Source organism: Fulmarus glacialis, unplaced genomic scaffold (assembly GCF_000690835.1).
Source record: "Fulmarus glacialis isolate BGI_N327 unplaced genomic scaffold, ASM69083v1 scaffold1136, whole genome shotgun sequence".
Classification (NCBI taxonomy): domain Eukaryota; kingdom Metazoa; phylum Chordata; class Aves; order Procellariiformes; family Procellariidae; genus Fulmarus; species Fulmarus glacialis.
In genome coordinates this window covers 1-18151 of record NW_009218499.1, presented here as the reverse complement: position 1 = coordinate 18151, position 18151 = coordinate 1, and the positions used below count along the sequence as shown (strand labels likewise).

The 18151-nt window shown below is 36.1% G+C and overlaps 1 protein-coding gene across 1 annotated transcript in view; it reads right to left on the bottom strand.

Annotated features, from left to right (window-relative positions):
* LOC104078411 (vacuolar protein sorting-associated protein 13D-like) overlaps nt 1-15717 on the bottom strand; it is a gene marked incomplete at its 3' end in the record, with an annotated part of 30215 nt that extends 14498 nt beyond the window's left edge. The window contains 18 exon segments of the mRNA XM_009580046.1: nt 1-509; nt 2058-2190; nt 3107-3237; nt 4427-4597; nt 5114-5186; nt 5941-6071; nt 6522-6701; nt 7275-7485; nt 8215-8307; nt 9717-9885; nt 10477-10577; nt 11546-11716; nt 12055-12159; nt 12384-12500; nt 13805-13885; nt 14196-14386; nt 14625-14702; nt 15621-15717. Of these exon segments, the coding sequence (XP_009578341.1) occupies nt 1-509; nt 2058-2190; nt 3107-3237; nt 4427-4597; nt 5114-5186; nt 5941-6071; nt 6522-6701; nt 7275-7485; nt 8215-8307; nt 9717-9885; nt 10477-10577; nt 11546-11716; nt 12055-12159; nt 12384-12500; nt 13805-13885; nt 14196-14386; nt 14625-14702; nt 15621-15717 (2742 nt within the window).
* Nucleotides 15718-18151: the final 2434 nt, after the last annotated feature.

Sequence of the window (18151 nt, the reverse complement as noted above, 5' to 3'; positions counted from 1 at the left end):
TTTCCCTAAATGTAGGGCATCAGAAGACTTAGTTTCAGATGTACTCAGCTGTGTACAACAGTTCTTCAGAGCCAATATTTTGTCTTCATTGATGTGAATTTTCAAGTCTGGCAAACTGCCAGACAAGACAGCTCCCGGGTATTTTGGGTCAGACGTGTATATCAATCTGCGCTCCAATTGCAGGTGAACATTGAATTTTTCTACCACATGAGTTGGACCCACATCACTATCTTGAACGTGTTTCCAGTTGTCTTTCACTCGGCCCACCATGATCTGAAGGTCCATAAATGAAAGCGTGTATCTCTCATACATTTTTTTACTCATTAAGTGTGCTTGTAGCTGCTCTTCACTTATTTCTACTCCAGTAAATTCAGACATTTTGATGACACTATTAGTGTTAGATTCTGGTGGTGGAGTATTGGGAGGAGTTGCAAGAGGTGTTTTATATTCCTCATCACTCAATTCATTGACTTCTGAAGAAAAAGTATCTGCACTCCTTTTAGATTCTTCTGTGGATTAAAAAAACAGTCGTCAACAAACAAACAAACAGAAGTATTCTCCCCTGTTCTTGGATATTTCCTATCATTACCTGATCATCCTGTCTGAAGTTGTTTTTTTTTTTTAAACACAAAGCATGTCCGGTATTGTCCTTGCCTCCCTCCACTGTCACTTTCTTTTTCCTAACAGGAAATCTACTACACTTCTTTTACATGCATGCAGATGTCAGTCACAATGTATTATAGAATCTATTAAAAGACACTATTGTCTCATTTTTTAAGCCACTTACTATTACTACAATACTTACTTTTAATCAAGTTGTTAAAAAAAAAAAAAAAGAAAAATCCATTACTCTGCCTAAGCAATTCTTTTGATCCTCAAGACCAACTGAAAGGTAAGAGCTACTTAATTACAATATATTTAGGAACAGAAGTTTTTGTCCAAATTAACTTTATTGCCTAATATTAACTTTTATTTTATTATCATAAGAAAAGGATTTTTTCTATTCTACAAAGCAGGAACACCCCCCAAAACTTTCCTGTACTTTTTTACCTTTTTTTTTTTTTTTTTTTCCTTGAAGCTCAAGCTACTCTATACAGCCAAATGCCTCAATTTCACAGGGAAATACAAATCAATCTTGCATAAACAATTTGTGTTCTTTTTCTAGTTTGCCCTAAGACAGAATTTACTAAAAAAGAAGCTACTAAAACCTTGCAGAGATTAGATGGTGCTAGAAAAGATTAAATGATTCAAAGACATCCACAGTAAAAACATTCCACTGTAGACAATTTTGGGCTTGACACCTCAACTTTCCACTGCACCATACAACAGCTCATCCTACAGCTGTACTTTTTAAAAAGGAAATGAATACCACATAGGTATGTCTTCCAATTTTTTTTAACATATCCTCACACACCATACAGTTCAGCAAGATTTTAAGTAGGTCTAATTTTATTTACAAGTTCCACTCTATCTTCTTTTTAATTTTCCTGCATTGTTTTCCTAGTGGAATAGGAAAGAAGCAATGATTTTAACTTTTGATAAAAACAAAGGACACCAATTTTCCTTTCACTTTTCTTTGGCTAGCTATAGATACACGTGCCAAGAACAGAGATCCATGTAACTCCAAAATTGGAGGGCTTATTCAAAGCATACTTGCACTGGGAGCACTGTCCCAAAAAAAGCATTCGACAGCTACATCTTACACCACTCTAAGCCAAAATCTTATCTATGGTAAAGTGTCTGCCACACTAGCTTCACCTGTTACAGCCTTCAAGAGGTGCAAGATATCACAGGGGAGCCTTTAATTTAAAAGTTAATCCCAAAACAACCCCAAACCCCCAACAAAACAAAAAAAAACCCACCCCCACCCTTATTTTAAAAACTGTGTATCAATCTTAATTAAAAATGTATTGATAATTGCAGAATTATTATTTGAAACTCTATGCATATATGCATATATGCATTAACCTTAAGACATCTCTATTTTCTACACAGAAAAAAGAGTTTCTGGGAGAAGGTGGAAAGAAAAGGAAAGCTGCAATAATTCTAGATCATACCTTGAGAATTGGTAAGTAATATTCTTCCCAGATCTACAACAACTAACACTGGATCCACAAATTTGAAATCATCAGGAAAGATCACCTGAGGGGCAGAAATATCAAGGCACACGGTCCAGCTTTTGCTGTTTTCCTGAAAGTTAAGAAGAAAGAAATAAAAGCCCACAAGAAATAGCTTCCCCTTACATACAAAAAAAGCCATGTCAAACAAATGAATCCAGTTAGCCGCTTTTTCACCTGAAGAACTAACCTTCAAAAACTTCAGCCATACTAAGGTTTGGTAACTTGTTAAACCACAGACTCCCATTAAAGTCAATGAAGAGACATTTTCAGTAAGTGAACCATATCCCATAAGGTAGACGCAATGAATCCCTCTCCAGAGGGACTTCCCATCTCTAAGCTGAGGAGAGTGAACGTGCCTGCATAGCTAAGAGAAGGCATCTACCTTTCACATGACACCGGATCAGATAAATCCTTGTCAAGGCTATCCATAAATACAACATGCGCTACACTGTTTTATCGAACATCAAACTATTACTTTTTCAGAACAAACGTTTTTTCATTTCACTAAAAACAATATAAAACAACTACCTTGCATCAATATAGCTAACTCCAAAGCTAGGGATTAATGATACTGATACACATTCTACTAGTACTCGAAAACTGAAGAATGAACAAAAACCAAATAAAAGTGGAACAATTTTTTAATTTAGAAAATAACCTTTAAATAAGTTACACACAAATTCAGTAAGTTTGATGTAACAGAGCTCCAACGCACACTGGAGCCAACAAGTTGGCATGAAGTCATCTCAGAAATGGGGTCAAGAACAGAAAAATACTATTCTGCCATTAATCACAACAGGTCTGCACGACTAAAATGGATTGTTTGACAGCAAAAGGAATAGTACAACACCACATGTAAAACTACCCACTTCCTTAAAAAGACCACCACACAAACGAACCACAAAAAACCCTCACTCTTTAGAGCTTCAAGTCCTAAAACATATGGCAAAAAAGCCTACATAAACATTTTGGGGGCAAAAACTTACAATGAAGTCTCCTACTAGCAAACGATCAATAGTTTGCCTGATTTCAGCTTTTGTCTGCATTTTCAGCTTGTTGTACTGTCTTCTTGCAGCTTCAGCCACTCTTGCCTCTAACTCAGACTGATATCCAAAACCTGCACAAGAGATACAAAACCAAGTAGGTATAATTGAATCTGTTATTGAATCAGGAAAAAAAAAAAAAAAAGAAAGAGAAAAAAAGAAGAGATCTATTTTAAATTTTAGCAGTAAAATACAGGACAGGAAAACATAACAGTTGAAAGCCATTGGCTGTACCTACATACCAGGCTGCTTCACAGAAAAAAGGAAGCGTTTAAGCACAAAACAAACAATCCCACCAATAAACCACCTCCCAGATCTTATTCTGGTCTTTATTTGACAGATCTTCAACCTGAGTTACTAAATTTGAGGGAGACAGAAAGGGCGGTAAGTCAGAGGAAATTCTGACTAAACGTTAAGAAGTTTGTGGAATGTGTAAGTAGTCTTTTTATGTTTGGTTGGTTTATTTGTTTTAAACTTTACCTCTAACATTTATGGAATATTCTCATCCTGTGAGAAAAGGTAAGTATCATCCACACCTTTATGCTAGGTAACTTAGATCTTTTGGTATTTGCCAAAACCAACAGCAGAAGAATCAGTACTTTAAGAACATTTTAATGTTCCTTATTCTCACCTCTCATCTCCTCAGAAGCTGAACTTTAACAACTAAAACTGCAAAGGCAGTCATTTTATAATGTTACAGGCTCAGGTACTAGACTCCTAATCCTGCTGTCCTTAGAAGCTTAGGGAAACAGTATGTCTAAAAAACAAGGTACCTGAAGCAGCTGTAACAAAGGTCAGACTTAATTTAACCAACAGAAGAGAGACAACAGGATTTAGAACACAATTTCCCCTGTAACATTACTGTAGAAAATATTCTGCTTTTAACTGTCCTTTCCAAAAACCCGTTGTTCTCCATCAACTTCCAGGAGAGATTACAGAAACAGGCCTCCTTATTTATGCATTTTAATTTAGGCAACATGAACATCCACCAGGCGGTATAGCAGCAACTTGCAATTTTAAAGTAGAAGTTTCAGGAGTCTGGCCAAGCGAAATCCCTCATTCAATTAAACAAAGAAACAAACAAACCAAAAAATCATCCATAGAAGACTCAGAGTATTGCTTAATTTGAATTTAAAGTCGAAATTCTTTGATTAGTGCTTTATATTTCTAACAATGAAAATAAATAAAAATCAAAGATAAGAAAAGATATAATACCACCAAAAAAACCCCCAACCCCACCAAAAAAATACATTAAAGGTTAACCTGAAGTATGAACCCTTCCCTTGTAGAAGAAGTCAGCTACTTTCTTAATGGCTTGTGGATTGTAAATAATATTTAGAGGTCTGGTACTGACTTCCAGGCGCCTCTCAAAATTGCTATGGATTGGATTTCTTTCATAAAGCATCTCAAACACTGGGGCATCAGGATCTGCAACTGAATAAAAAAAGCGTTACAAAGAGCAGCTGTAAAAAAACCAAAACAAACAAATGGACAAAAGCAAAAAAACAAACCCCAAAGAATTTAATAACTGATTTTTAATTGGTATTACTAGGAAAGTAGTACCTGTCTGGAAATTCTTCACTAACAGAAAAGCAAGTTATATGATCAACTCCTACAATCAACAGAATTCAACGTATTTGTACATACAAAAACATTTTCAGAACTGGGATCCTAATGTTGAACTCCTAACAATTCTTTTTCTTTTTTTAAACCAAAACAAAGAGCAAGTGCAACTCCCATTATCTTGAAATACATTTTTTCTTACTCACTTTCTTTAAAGTCAACTTGCATGCACCCTTATGTCTGAAAAAAGCTTCTATGATTTTATCTTTACTATCTGCAAAAAGCATTTGCATGAATTCAAACTCTAGGCACTCAGTTTTGAAATTTCTGGTTTGTAGGAATTATCTCATACGCTTGTTATCATCAAACATAAAATGAAATCTTTACCAGTGTTCTGATTAGTCATTTCTGAGGACAAACTTTGGAGTCCAAAGGAAGACATGCAGCCAACCTCTTTTTGCTGATAAGAATTTAAAAGAAAAAGATTGTTTAGATAAAATTAACCAAGCCACCTGACATAAGCATAAAAGTCTTTTCTGTATTAGTCTTATGGTCACTTTATAAGTGAATTGTATGTATAGTCTGAGATTATTCCATGCATTTTTTTCCCTGATATAGTCAAACAGGAGAAGGAAGCATGACTAAGAAGCTAACGCTATCTACTTATGTAGCAGACAGACCGAAGTCTGAAGTGCAAATTTCAGTCAGTTCTCTACAAATTACAAAGTACAAAATACATGGGAAATTCTCATGGAATTAGATTCAAATTTTGTTTGCTCAGAAGAGATATTTGACATCTTTTCAGCAATTCATTAGGAAGAAGAAAAAAAAAAAGTTCTGCATTTCTGCTTTTAGGGTAACAGTATGCAGGTGAAATAAAATCTTACTTGGACCAAAGAACAATCACTGATAAGCAGCAATGCCGATTGTTCCAAAAATCAAATCTTGTTCAACAAATTACCTTCTTCTCAACACATATAACTGTAACGTTAAAGTTATAAGCATACAGAGCAAATATTGAAGAGCTCTACGAATGATCTTTGGAAAGGGAGGGGAAAAGTAAGTTCAACAAGTAGAAATTTTTCTTCAAGACTTTTGCGTTCTCTTTCTGGGATAAGAAACCAAGAAAAACATGTGTTGAGTTCTGGAATATAACTATTTTCATACACACTTAGGCATCCCACATAGTAACTTAAAGAGTTTTTTTCACCTACAGGATTCGGGAAAACAAGAACAGGAAATATGGTCCCTTCTGTTGCCAAATCCCTCAGAAAAAGACCACCAAGCTGAACTTTGAGAAGGGAAGAATTTCTGCGAGGAAGGGATTCTGCTAAGATCTTTACACCTGGAATATAAATACATAAAATGCTTTTACTTCTTTTTTATTTCTTTTAGTACACAGCATAGGTTTTATTTAAATTTTACAGATAACAAATATTGTCCAACAAACAAGTCTTTTGGAAGTGCTTATATATATTTACTTCTACTAAAAGAATTAAACACGGAAATTTGGAATACATTACAATGATTGTGAAGCATGTATTTCTATCGTTGTCTTCCTTTCACACATAGCAATGTCTAAAATTAGATTTCTGTGTTGAAATCACTCACACACCTGAAGAGATAAATGTATTTTCACTTGATACATCAATTTCCACAAACTGTTTTCATATTTTCATTGTAAGCTTTGTTTCAGTATAGTAATTTAAGGAATTAAAAACAAAAATCAAAGGAAGGTCTGAAGGCGGACAAAGCTCTGGGTTTTTTTGAGAAAGAACAGAAATTGATTCAATACCTGAAAACTCCAGCTGTATAAAAGCAGTTTCCTCAGCATGCACCATCTTCTTCTCCTTATGCAACAGAGTGAAAGAGCCACCCTGCAACTGTAGATTTAATTTAGCAAAAACATGATCTCTCTTTGTAAAGGTATTCATGCTAGAAGCATCTGCAGCAGGATCAAAAAATTCATCTGCACCTAATTGAAAAAAAAACCCAACACACAAAACAAGGCATTAAATAAGTCAAGTTTCTGGAAGGCTACTGAACAACAAAAAAGTTTCTCTGAATTTGAAAATTTCTTCCCCAGCTCTAAGGGAAGAAAAATAGAAACAAAAAATAAAGCAGATATACCTTCTTCCTTAACAAAAATGAATATTGTCTTCCATTTCAATTAAGGTAATGTAAACCTAAATTTATGAAGATCCCAACAACCCAGTACTGTCAAAGTTATACCCAGTCACAGCACGCTACACGACTCCCACTGACCTGAACAGAAGTAGTCCCAAAGCTCTTTGCCATAAATATCTATAATACGAGAGCAAATGTATTCCATATATTGCTTTAGAAATAAGCAGGTACACCAGGTACTGAGATTTTTTAACAGGTTATTAAGCTTTAGACAGGCTCTGCTGCCTAAGTACGTCAGTTGACACACACAAGCTTTTAACAGTACAGAACCAAAGAGTTGTTTCTCTTCACCTTTACCAGGTATCTAACTATGGAAGCATTAACAGCCTTAAAAGAAACAGAAAACCCTAGATTTCAATACCTAATATGTCTTCTGGATTCCACTGTTCCTTTGGGTCTGGCAGCAGCCCTTCAAAAGGTTCACCTTCGTATGTTTGCTGAGTATATCCATACCAGCCTCCCCAACCAGGAAACCAAGACTGAAGATACTGCAGCATCCCAGTGCTACTGCCATGTGCCGTTTCTGCTGTAGGGGAACCTCCCGGGGAATCAGGCAATGGCTCTTTAACACTCTGTGTTTGAACATTGAAGAGATACACATTACTGCTAATAAGTGAAAGCATATCACAAGTGTACAAAAACATTACGATGAAAATACAATTCCATCTACTATTTACTTAGCACCCTTCAGTATACCAGCAGTGATATTTTCAATCAATACTTAGCCTATTAGGAGAGCAGCAGCAAATAAATAACAAACACATCATCAGTTAACTGCTGAATGAATGCCATATGGCATTATTTAAATCTTAGTCTAGAAACACTAAACCAAATAAGTCATCATTTGACACCATAAAACACACCTCTAAATTTTAGCAACTCTATTTGAAAGAGAGACGACATTGTACTGTTACAGAGATTAGTCCATATTTTACGGAATGTGCTCAGAAAGCCATTGACATGAAGCTCGCTTCTGCCACATATTTATTCTGGGAAAATACTCATTATAAGCCCTTATTTGCACTCTCTGTTTTTAAGATGAAGTGTACTTGGCCTAGGAATTCTGGCAAGGATACCATTGAGGAAGATCATCATACGACTAGACAAAAGATTTCACTGTGCAAGTGACACAACAGTAAAAACTGCAGGAACCGAGCATTGTTTGCAATTTTAGCAGTAATGTCACACTTCTACATCAAAGCAAATACATACTAACACTCTCCAGCAGAACAGAACACAATACCTCAGAATAATTCACTTAAAGATTCCAAATATTATCCTGTATGCAGAATGTTCCTCACCTCAGCTAGGTCATGAAATTTATCATGAACTATCTCATATAGTATCTTCAACTCTTCATAAGTTTGCTCATCCTCAATACGATGCATTTCTGCCTGAAAAAACAGAAAAGGTAAAGTAACTGCACTAAAAGAATACAGCATCTCGTTCACAAACATGTCAAACATCTCTGCACTGAGTAAGTTAGAGATTCATAGAAAAAACTAACATGGCATTAATGATAGTATGCAAGTTGCCTAAGCACATGAAAATAAACAGAAGTCATGTGGGTAACTGTAACACTGACATTCCCCCTGATTACAAATAAAGTTTATTTGCATTGTAAAATACATTATTTTAACACTTTTCATGGTAAAAATCCCTTGCCCAACTATATCCTCCTATCATGCACCAAGAAGCAAGGTTTGCAGCATAAAATTTAAGCCATGGAAAATAACCTGATTTAACAGAATGCCTAGCTTAGCCAGGAGCAAAAAAAGCTTCTGTCTTGAGTAAAGAAGGTAGAGGAAATCAACTGCATAAATTAGGACAATGTAGTATTCATATTTAGTTACTTAGACATACTGTCTTCTTTGTACTGATTAAGAACTTCTTTGCGGAAGCTTATGATTCACTCAAGTCTAAAAAATGTATCATGGAACAAGAAAGCAAAAGACATTTTTCTAGTCCAATGGCATTGCCCTCGTTAAATTTCAAAGCTCTGCTGAAGACAATACAAGCTACATGAAAGTAAAAGTTTCTGCTTTGCCAGGTACTGTAAAATTTCTCGTAGATTGACCTACTCCTACAGTTCATGTCTAAATAACACAAGTAAGAATTACATACAACTTAAAGTACCAATAGAATCGCACCTGTAATTAAGACAGGTGAGGTACATGGTGCCCTCAACTGATTTAACAAAAAAGTTCCAATACACCTAAATTATAAAAAGCAGCTAATTATAGTTCACAGGTTTTTTCTTTCTGAAGTAGGACACAGGTTCATTATTAAGGGCACTTCCCCTCTAAATTCTTCATCCTAAAATCAACTGTGGAAAAACAAAAACAAAAAACCAACAAAGCACCCCCAAATACACTGTCAACTAGCCACAATTTTTCCCACATTATCTACCCGACCATATGGGTGACCTGACACACTTCTGATATTTAAATACTTTTTCAGTCTATAGAGAAGATGAGTTAAGAAAGCATGTCACAGATTGACATGAGCATTCTATGAGAGTTAATGCTATTTTTGGTGAAAACCAGTTACAGCTCAAAAAAGAGACAGCTTTTTGCATAGCAAAACAAAAACACAAGAACCCTGCCGCGCACACAACTCCCACAAGCCCAGGTTTCAAGCATTAAAAACTCAGTTGTGGTTGAAAGACAATCTGTTCCATGAAAATGGCTTGCAGTAAAACTAACGATGTTTCTAAACTAAAACAGATTTTAAATTTGAGAAGATGAAACAAATCAAATATAAGATGATTAATCAACACTGTAGAAAACTCAAATCTAAATACCTGCTCTGCAGTAGACAGTGGTTCCCCCTTCAACTTGCTATAATACATGTCAGTGTAAGATACTGCATCTTGGGCCCGGTGTAATGCAAACTCCCAGGTAGAACGTTGTCTCTGCTCCTTTATCTCCGAAAGATTAGCATTCAAAGCAAAGATCCACCATTCTCGGCAGCTGAAACATTTTTAAATTACTGTGCTACCAATATTTCAAAAAAGCCCACAAATGCATGTCAAACTGGTGAAAGGTCCAGGAGAGGTTCAGTGAAAAAACAGAAGGCAACTGGTCAGAAAAAGCATCAGTATTAGAGACAGCAGATATAGGCTAGTTCTACAAATTGTGTAGAACAGTGCTCTGCAAAATCCCCACCACTTCAGTGCGATTTAGTATAGCTGTTATATATCAGGCATAGACCACAAAATGTTGAGTTACATAGACCTCTAGTCTGAACTGATACCATTAGGAGCTCCTTCCACAAAGAAAATTTCAGAACGCCACAGTGTGTGCATGGGGGTAGAACCTCCAACTTCATTTCAGTTCTTGGAAACGGTGAAAGAAGGATTTAAAGCCTCAGGTAAGAATAATTTTATTTTAAGTTTGAATTACATCTGAATATTTAAAACTGATTTATGAGGTAGGGGAACAAAACATGAAAATTGAAACTCTAATAAATGATTATTATCTACCTTTTTATACTTGTCTTCATTCTAGTCTCCCTAGTGTAGTTTTTAATATCATATTAACAACATATGTAGGTATACTTACTTCTCTGTTACTGTAACCTTTGGTCTCCACTTCCTGAATTTAAGCTGTCGTTCCTTCCTAGCCAGTTCCTTTAAAAATCCCATGATCTGCTGATACTGCATCTTTGTAAAACAATACACAGATCAATTAGGCAATATTGGAGTGCTTTCCAAAGCAAAGAGGAGGAAAAAACAAAACAAACAAAAAACCAACCACAGGCTCAGTTTATCTGCATCAATGGCCTGCATTCAGCTTCAAAATTAAGATTAATGTTAATCATAATTCATAATTTGATTCTCTAGTGTCACATATTTTCTCCCAGTAGCTAGTAGTTAATCTGTGACATTCAATTTACAGGCTTCCTAATTTACAAGCGCACAGAACGAAATCTCCTTCCATGTCAGATTATCAACCTAACATCAGCCGCTATTGTACATTCTAAAGACTAAAAAAAACCCATATGCATCCCTCCTATTACTACAATAAACAAACAAGAATGTAATTTTTTTTGCAATAATCAGTTGCAGTAAAATAATTAAATAATTTGGAATGCTTGGTTTTGAAACAAACAACTTCTTTAGTTGCCTCTAAAACTAAATCTTTAAGAAAGTATTAATTTTATGCTACAACAATTGGTATTTAAGCTGTTACAAACACTACCCCAGTTTTATGACCCTTACAAGTATTTCACTGTTTGAATCAGCAACTGTCTTCTCAGAGATAGATCATTCAAGAAGGTATTTTACCAGCATTATCTTCAGAAGCACTGACATACAAACAACAGTTGCAGCACATGGGAAGGAAAAAATACACTCTGTATCAAGCTACCAATTTGAATTTGTAGACATTGTGATAACCAAAACATAAAGGAGTATCTTCTTTAATGAGTCATTTTGTTAGAAACAGCCCATAAAGCAGTGTGTAACACAGCATACAGATACCCAAGCAATCTTGAAGACTAACTCGTTTGGACACCCAACACAGCCAAACATAGTTAACAGCACAGAGTTCCTGAAGGCCTCATTCACCCTGCTTCTCAACAGTCTCTGTTTCAGATACTGAGAGTTAAATGAAGATGGTTGGTATTTACCTGTGAAAGCTTCAAGGGTATAGTCTCAAGCTGAATGTCACACTCAAGCCGGGGAGTCTGGCGTGATCTTAAAGGCTCCTTAGAACAATTTCGCTTAAGAAGAGCAGAAGTGCATACAGGTTCCATGATGTAATTATGATCACGACTTTCCATACTTTTATCCATTGCTTCCTGTGGGTTACAAGCAAATTTATTTTATAAGAAATGAGTGTACAATACTTATTAGGATGCATTGGTTTCATATACTAGAATACACTTTATTAGCATGCCAGTCCATTAAAAAAACCTCTTAAACATGTTCTCTCTTCACAGGTAAAACAAGGTATTTCACAGCACAGCCTTTGTGGGTTGCACATGTATCCTACCATTATAGCATGAAATCATAAACTTCTGTTGCTCTTAAAAGCACCAGATTCAACAAATTCTAAGTCAGTTAGGTCTGCAATATAGAAAGGACACTAACAACAACAACAACAATCTCTCTTTCATACGCAATCTCTCTCTCGTACCTGTAGCTGACCAGGAGGCAGGTCACCCAATAAAGTGCAGTGGGTATCCCAATAAACACTGAAGTCGGCAACATCCAACTGTTTTTTCCGCATCAGCTTCTCTACCTGAAGTAGAAAAAGTGGAATAAAGTCAAGATCACACACCACATGCCATGTAGTTTTTAGTTCTACATACTCAATAAGCAATATAAAATGCCCAGAATCAATTTATTACAATAACCGGAAGATTATTAAAATGCCACACTTTTTACTAAATATTTAATAGCACCCATAAAATACAGCATCACATTTTAGCTGCCATGAGTTCTTGTACAAAAAGTTATACTTACTGGTTCAAATACCGCATTTTGCATTGATACATTTTTGATGCATATGCCAAACGCAAATGGCTGCAAAGGATTTGTGACACCATCTTCAAACCTCAAATGCACATCCTGAATTTTCAACTAGACAGGAAAAAAAACATTACTAGAGACAACTATTTACATCATTAGACTGGACAGCAGTACTATTCATTAACACTGAAGCAATTTAATATTTCATTTCTGCAGTTCTCCAACAAATTTCTGGTAGTTATTTAGATCTTGTAAAAATCCTATTCCTCACTTCTGGTTTTGTACTCTCTGGTTCTGTCTTCTCCTCAGATACCACTAGTCCCTGCCCTTCTCCCCCAAAAACAACTAGCCACTTTCACAAGACAGTGTACTTGATTTTGCTACTATTATTCTCCATTTTAAAGTCAAACGTGTAATTGCCAACTGAAAACTCAAATTTGTTTTACGTACTAGAATCATTAGCATGGGCCAGAATTACAAACTAATAACAATAAAAGGTGACCCAAACAATTTTATATTGGTAAAACCTTTGAGAGCACCGAGTTACTGTGGTTTCTCAGAGAATGTAGAGTCCAGGACTGAGAAAAGTATAGATACTCTTGCCTTGAGCTCCTGCACCAAATATATCTCAAACATATCAGGAAAAGCAAGTAGTCTGGGGTATCTTGCTTCTAAATTGCCTCTAGTGAGTTGAAATGCAACCAAATCATATAGTCAATCATAAGGAAGAAGAAGGATAGTCCTTTCATGGTGGTGAGCAGACAAACTTTAGCAAGTAACATGTAGAAAGCTTCTGGTTCTTAAGCACAAAGGATTAGTAATGTAAATGTTGCTAAAATGTCATTAACTACATCAGGACTTCCAAAGAGAAAAAGCAACAGAGTTTAACAGACATACTTTTGAGTCATTTTGATACTTAGGAGACATATTAATAGTAGAAAAATAATAATTAAAGAACTTGAGAGACAACATACAGTCAAACAATCAAAATCATAGATCAGCAGGAACTCTGAGATTTGTTTCTTTACAAATTATCTTTTTATCAAAACAAATCACGCTCTTCTCCTTCATAAACTATTCAGTATTTCAGTGGGTTTATAACTAAAAGAATTAAAATGTAAGCAAAACCCATCAGATTTCATGCAAATTCATTATCCACCTACTGTTACAAACCAAAAAAAGTTGATGTTTTCCCCTTGGTAAAAGCAGGATGGGGGTTTTTTCCTTTCCAGAAGTCCCTATCAGAACCAGTTTAAGACTGAAGTTATGAAATATCAGTCTGAAAAGGGACTGTCCTCTGCTAAACATCTACCTTTGATTTACATATTTATTTTCTGAGCACCACACAATGTGAAGCACAGTGGGCACAGGTAATTCTTAAAAAGTGGGAAAAGCTCTACAAAGCAAAGGCTTACTTCAATGTTTTCTACAATTCTTGTGACTACAGATGCAGTAACTGAGTACCAGTAAGATTCCCCTTTCTGTTGTCGTTCTTTCTAAAAGAGAAAATAGGGATAAGCATTAACCACCACTGTAACAACTGGTCAGGAAACAATATACCTTGTTATACTGAAGTTACTGTGAACAGGGAGAAAGGAAAAAACCCAGCGATTTCAGTATCTCCAACATATGTGGGACACACGACATGACAGGGGTGGGGTGGGGCAGAAATTGCACTATGTCAGCACGTATGAATCAAATTCTAACTTCGTTTCCTATGCATTTGTTCTCCTACTTGTCAGGAGACTTAAATGCAATCCATCTACCAAAGCGGTTTCTTCATCATGAAAAACAAGCGTGACTCACCTTCCATTTTTCTTCAAGTGCTAGAAGAAGGGCTTTCTTGTATTCTCGTTCTTGCAACTTCTCCCTTTCCTCATCAAAATCTTCTTTTTTTTCCGGTGCACCAATTAAGTGCAGCTTTGAGACAGATATCACCCATGGATCCACATGTGGGCGATAAAAAGGTATCTGTAGTGTTATTTTGCCAATGAAACCTAGATATACAAAACAGAGATGCTATCAGATTCCTGTGTAAACATACTTTATCATCCTTGGAAAACCTGAACGAAAAAGTGGTGTAAGAAACAAAGAAGCTAAAATAGAACTGGATTACCTGAAAACCAGGTTACCTCATTTGTTCAAGCTTCTGACTCACAGGTAAAGGTTCTTCTAAAATATGCAATACTTCCTGTTTATAAATATTTGTCCTGCACATACAAGTAAAATACAAACCTGCCTTTACTTCAAATGGTAATTCCAGTTCCTTCAAGGCATCTTTCTTTAATGGCAAGTTTTCCAATTCAACAGCACCTATACAAAGCAGAAAAAAAGACAAGTCTGTTAAACAAAGTTATGTTAAAGAACGCAAGCTTGAACATTATAAGCCTAAAATGACTAGCATCATGTTTTAAAGAAAAAAAAAATCAAGTAGGATTTCATGAGAACAGCCAACCCACCACTTCAGGTTGTGTTACAATTGCAATGGTTACTTAATATACTTGTTAATTTTCCGATGCCATGTGCTCAAACTATTTGATTAGGTCATCTAGAAGCAAACTTCTGCAAGGTTGTAGATCTGAACTTTATTGTAACCAAGGAGAAAGCTTCTACTCTGTCTTTTCAAAAAAGATACTTCAAATATTTTCTCAATATTACAAAAAGCACGCAGAGAAAAGCTTTGAAGTGTTATAAGATATTCTCTCCAAAAATAGCAAAAAATAGCAGAAAAAGGTAAATTATGTATCATTGATTTGAGGACTCTGTAAAAGTACAAGACTTGTGAACATAACATGATGTAACATGACATAAACCAGAAGTCTTAATTACAGCGGAGTAACTACTAGCACCAAAACGTAAGAAGTAAAGACTACAGAATACTTCCTGCCACAGTCCCTCAACAGGAAAATTACTGAATAGTATTAAGAAAAATGACACTCAAATACTATATAAATTAAACATGCTGATAAGATACGCTAAGCACACTTTCAAAAGTTTCATATAAATTAGTTTAACAGTGTTGACAAAAAGCAACAAAGATAGGAACACAAGAGGATTTACTATTCATTGTAAAGTGCTAGCACAAAACTCTATGTTAAAAGGGTTTATATAAACATTAAACTCAATATTAAGTAATTGTTTCTATTCCACCTTCCAGTTATTACAAAAACATAGCACTTTTTTTTTAAATCACAGTATGAAAACACTACAGAAAATACCACAAAGCCTCACCCTTTAGAAGAGCAACTGAAAGTTGGTCTGTGTTCAGGTTATTGACATATTTGCCCAAATAGGTGTTGAGGACCCAGGCTACCAAGCCTTCCAACATGACTGTCCTAGAAGAGGGCAACTAACGTTTTTCTGTCATTTTCTGGATTTCTGTTCCATAATGACAGTCTCGCTCTGAAAGAACAAACATGAAGAAAATTATTGTCTGAAATACACACTCTCAGCAGAGCGGACATACTGCTATCACTGTAATTCTTACTATAATCAATCTAAAAAGCAGTAAAAACACTAAGCTTGATTTCTGCCTTAAAAAAATGCTTTATGCTATGCCCTTTAAGTCTCAAATCAGAGTTTCATATAGAGCTTTGATGATTACAGACTACTCCCATTTGCAAATTAAGTTCATCTTTCCACCCTTTTTCTAATCAAAATACCACATTTTGTTGCCGTAATCAAGAAGGCCAAGCTACAGTCCTCTTCCAGAAAAGGGAAGACTAAAATTCCACATTGATCTGAAGCAGTTTTGCACTGGCCTCCTCCACTTCTGCTGCCAGTATTTTCTTCAAGTTGCCAGCATTCTGGTTTTGGAAGCCTGGTCTAAAGAAACAGCCCAGAGCCTTCGACTGTACTTTTGTAGAATTCTTATTCTGACAACTGTGAAACAACTCACCCTACCCAAACCCTTTTTTTTGGAAGAGCATATATATGGGAAGCTTTCAGATACAAGTCCCATAAATAGCTCATCAACAGTTACTCTAACAGGTTTTCAAAGTGATAGCATAGATTACTGCATCAATGAGGGGAAAAAGGCTACACTAGAAAAGCAACACTGGTCATACATGTAAACATTTCCCTTCATGCTCTTCTCCAACCATTTACTGTTTCAATTTATGTGGTAATCAGACCATTAAAACCCCTAAATCCCTGTTCAAGTTTTTAACCAGTGAATTGCAAAACTGCTATTAGCTTCTGCAAGGGCAGGATCAAGCATGTTATTACAGCAAGGCAAAAAGCATGCAGGCCATATCTTGTGGTTAGAATGCAGTAAATGTGTCACTTCTGTGTTTGGAAAAGTCTCCTGACCCCACATACCTCCCTAAACCAGTGTAGGTAAGATTGAGTGCTACAGAGCAGAAAAGCAAGATATGTCAGACTTATTTACATCTGACAATAGAAGAAAACAACTTCAAGAGTTATATTTTAAATTTTATATTAAGATTCAGGTACCCATAATGACATTTGCTTGATTTTAGGCACCCCCATTTAAGCCTTTATTTCTTAAAAAAAAAAGCCAGTGAAAATATTTAACTAATACAGCTAAACAAAATAACCAGAATTAAGCAAATAATGAAAGGCTTCTTCTAAAAGCTGAAAAGTGAAACTATGCTGTCATGCAGAACGAAGCAGAAACATCATAAATAACACAGGGAAGTTACGTTCAAATAAAGCATACCTTCACATTACCCACGTTTAACATTTCTATCTTTGTAAAATTTCTCAACTTTTTTCAAAAACAGTAGTATTATTCCACATACCAGGCATATTCCAAAGACCAAGCATTTGTACACATGGGGCCACCACCCTATATTATAGGTTTTTATTCTAATAAAATTGACAGGAAAGCTGAAGTTCAAACAAAAGCAAGCACAGTAATCTTTGTCACGTTGCCCTTAAGAAAAAAAGTAAATAAAAAAAGAGAAGTTCAAACAAAAGCAAGCACAGTAATCCTTGTCACGTTGCCCTTAAGAAAATAAGTAAATAAAAAAAGGAATCTACAGGTGTTAAGAGCCAAATCAGAGGAAAGATCTTGAAGAAACATTCAGAAGCACAGAACAGGTTAGCATCCCAGTGACTGAAAACCTTCAGCGCATGAACAATTCTATGCCTAAAGTCATCATAAGAACTGTAAATAAAGTAAATCACCTCATTGACCTAAACTTGTGGAACATAACTAACTATTTAGGAATCTTTCAAATGTTTTAAGGCTTTTACATTTGTAACTTTCTAGTCCACTGCTGTGCCACTGGAAAGAAAAACAAAACACTTATTTTCTATGACAGCGTTTTTATTTTTGTAACACAGTGAAAAAGGAACACTAAGCACTTATCAGGATGAGAATCAAAGTCCAAGCCAGGACCTCACTCCACGCTGGCTCGCTGTTTCTGGAAAAATATGTGATTTTTCCAACAGTGAGGACAAGACAGGCCCTGAAGAAGCAGGGCCTGGGTCAGCCGGCCAGGGGCAGCACAAAGGCTGCGGGCAAGGAGGGAAGCGAGCTGGGATGATGTTGCCTGCCGGTGCAAGGGAGAAGGGGGGCATTTTACTCAGCACAAAAAAAAAGGGCGGGAGGAGCCTTCGGGACAGTCTCCCTTCTCTCTCTCCACGCAAGCAAACACATCGTGGGGAAGAGCAGATACGCAAGAGAGGAGACCTGTTGGCACGCCAGGCCTGTCGGAGTCGAAGCGAAAGGTCACCTTGCCGAGAGGCGGCCGGAGAGAGCCCTGAGGAAGCCACCGGGAGGCCGGGGGCAAACG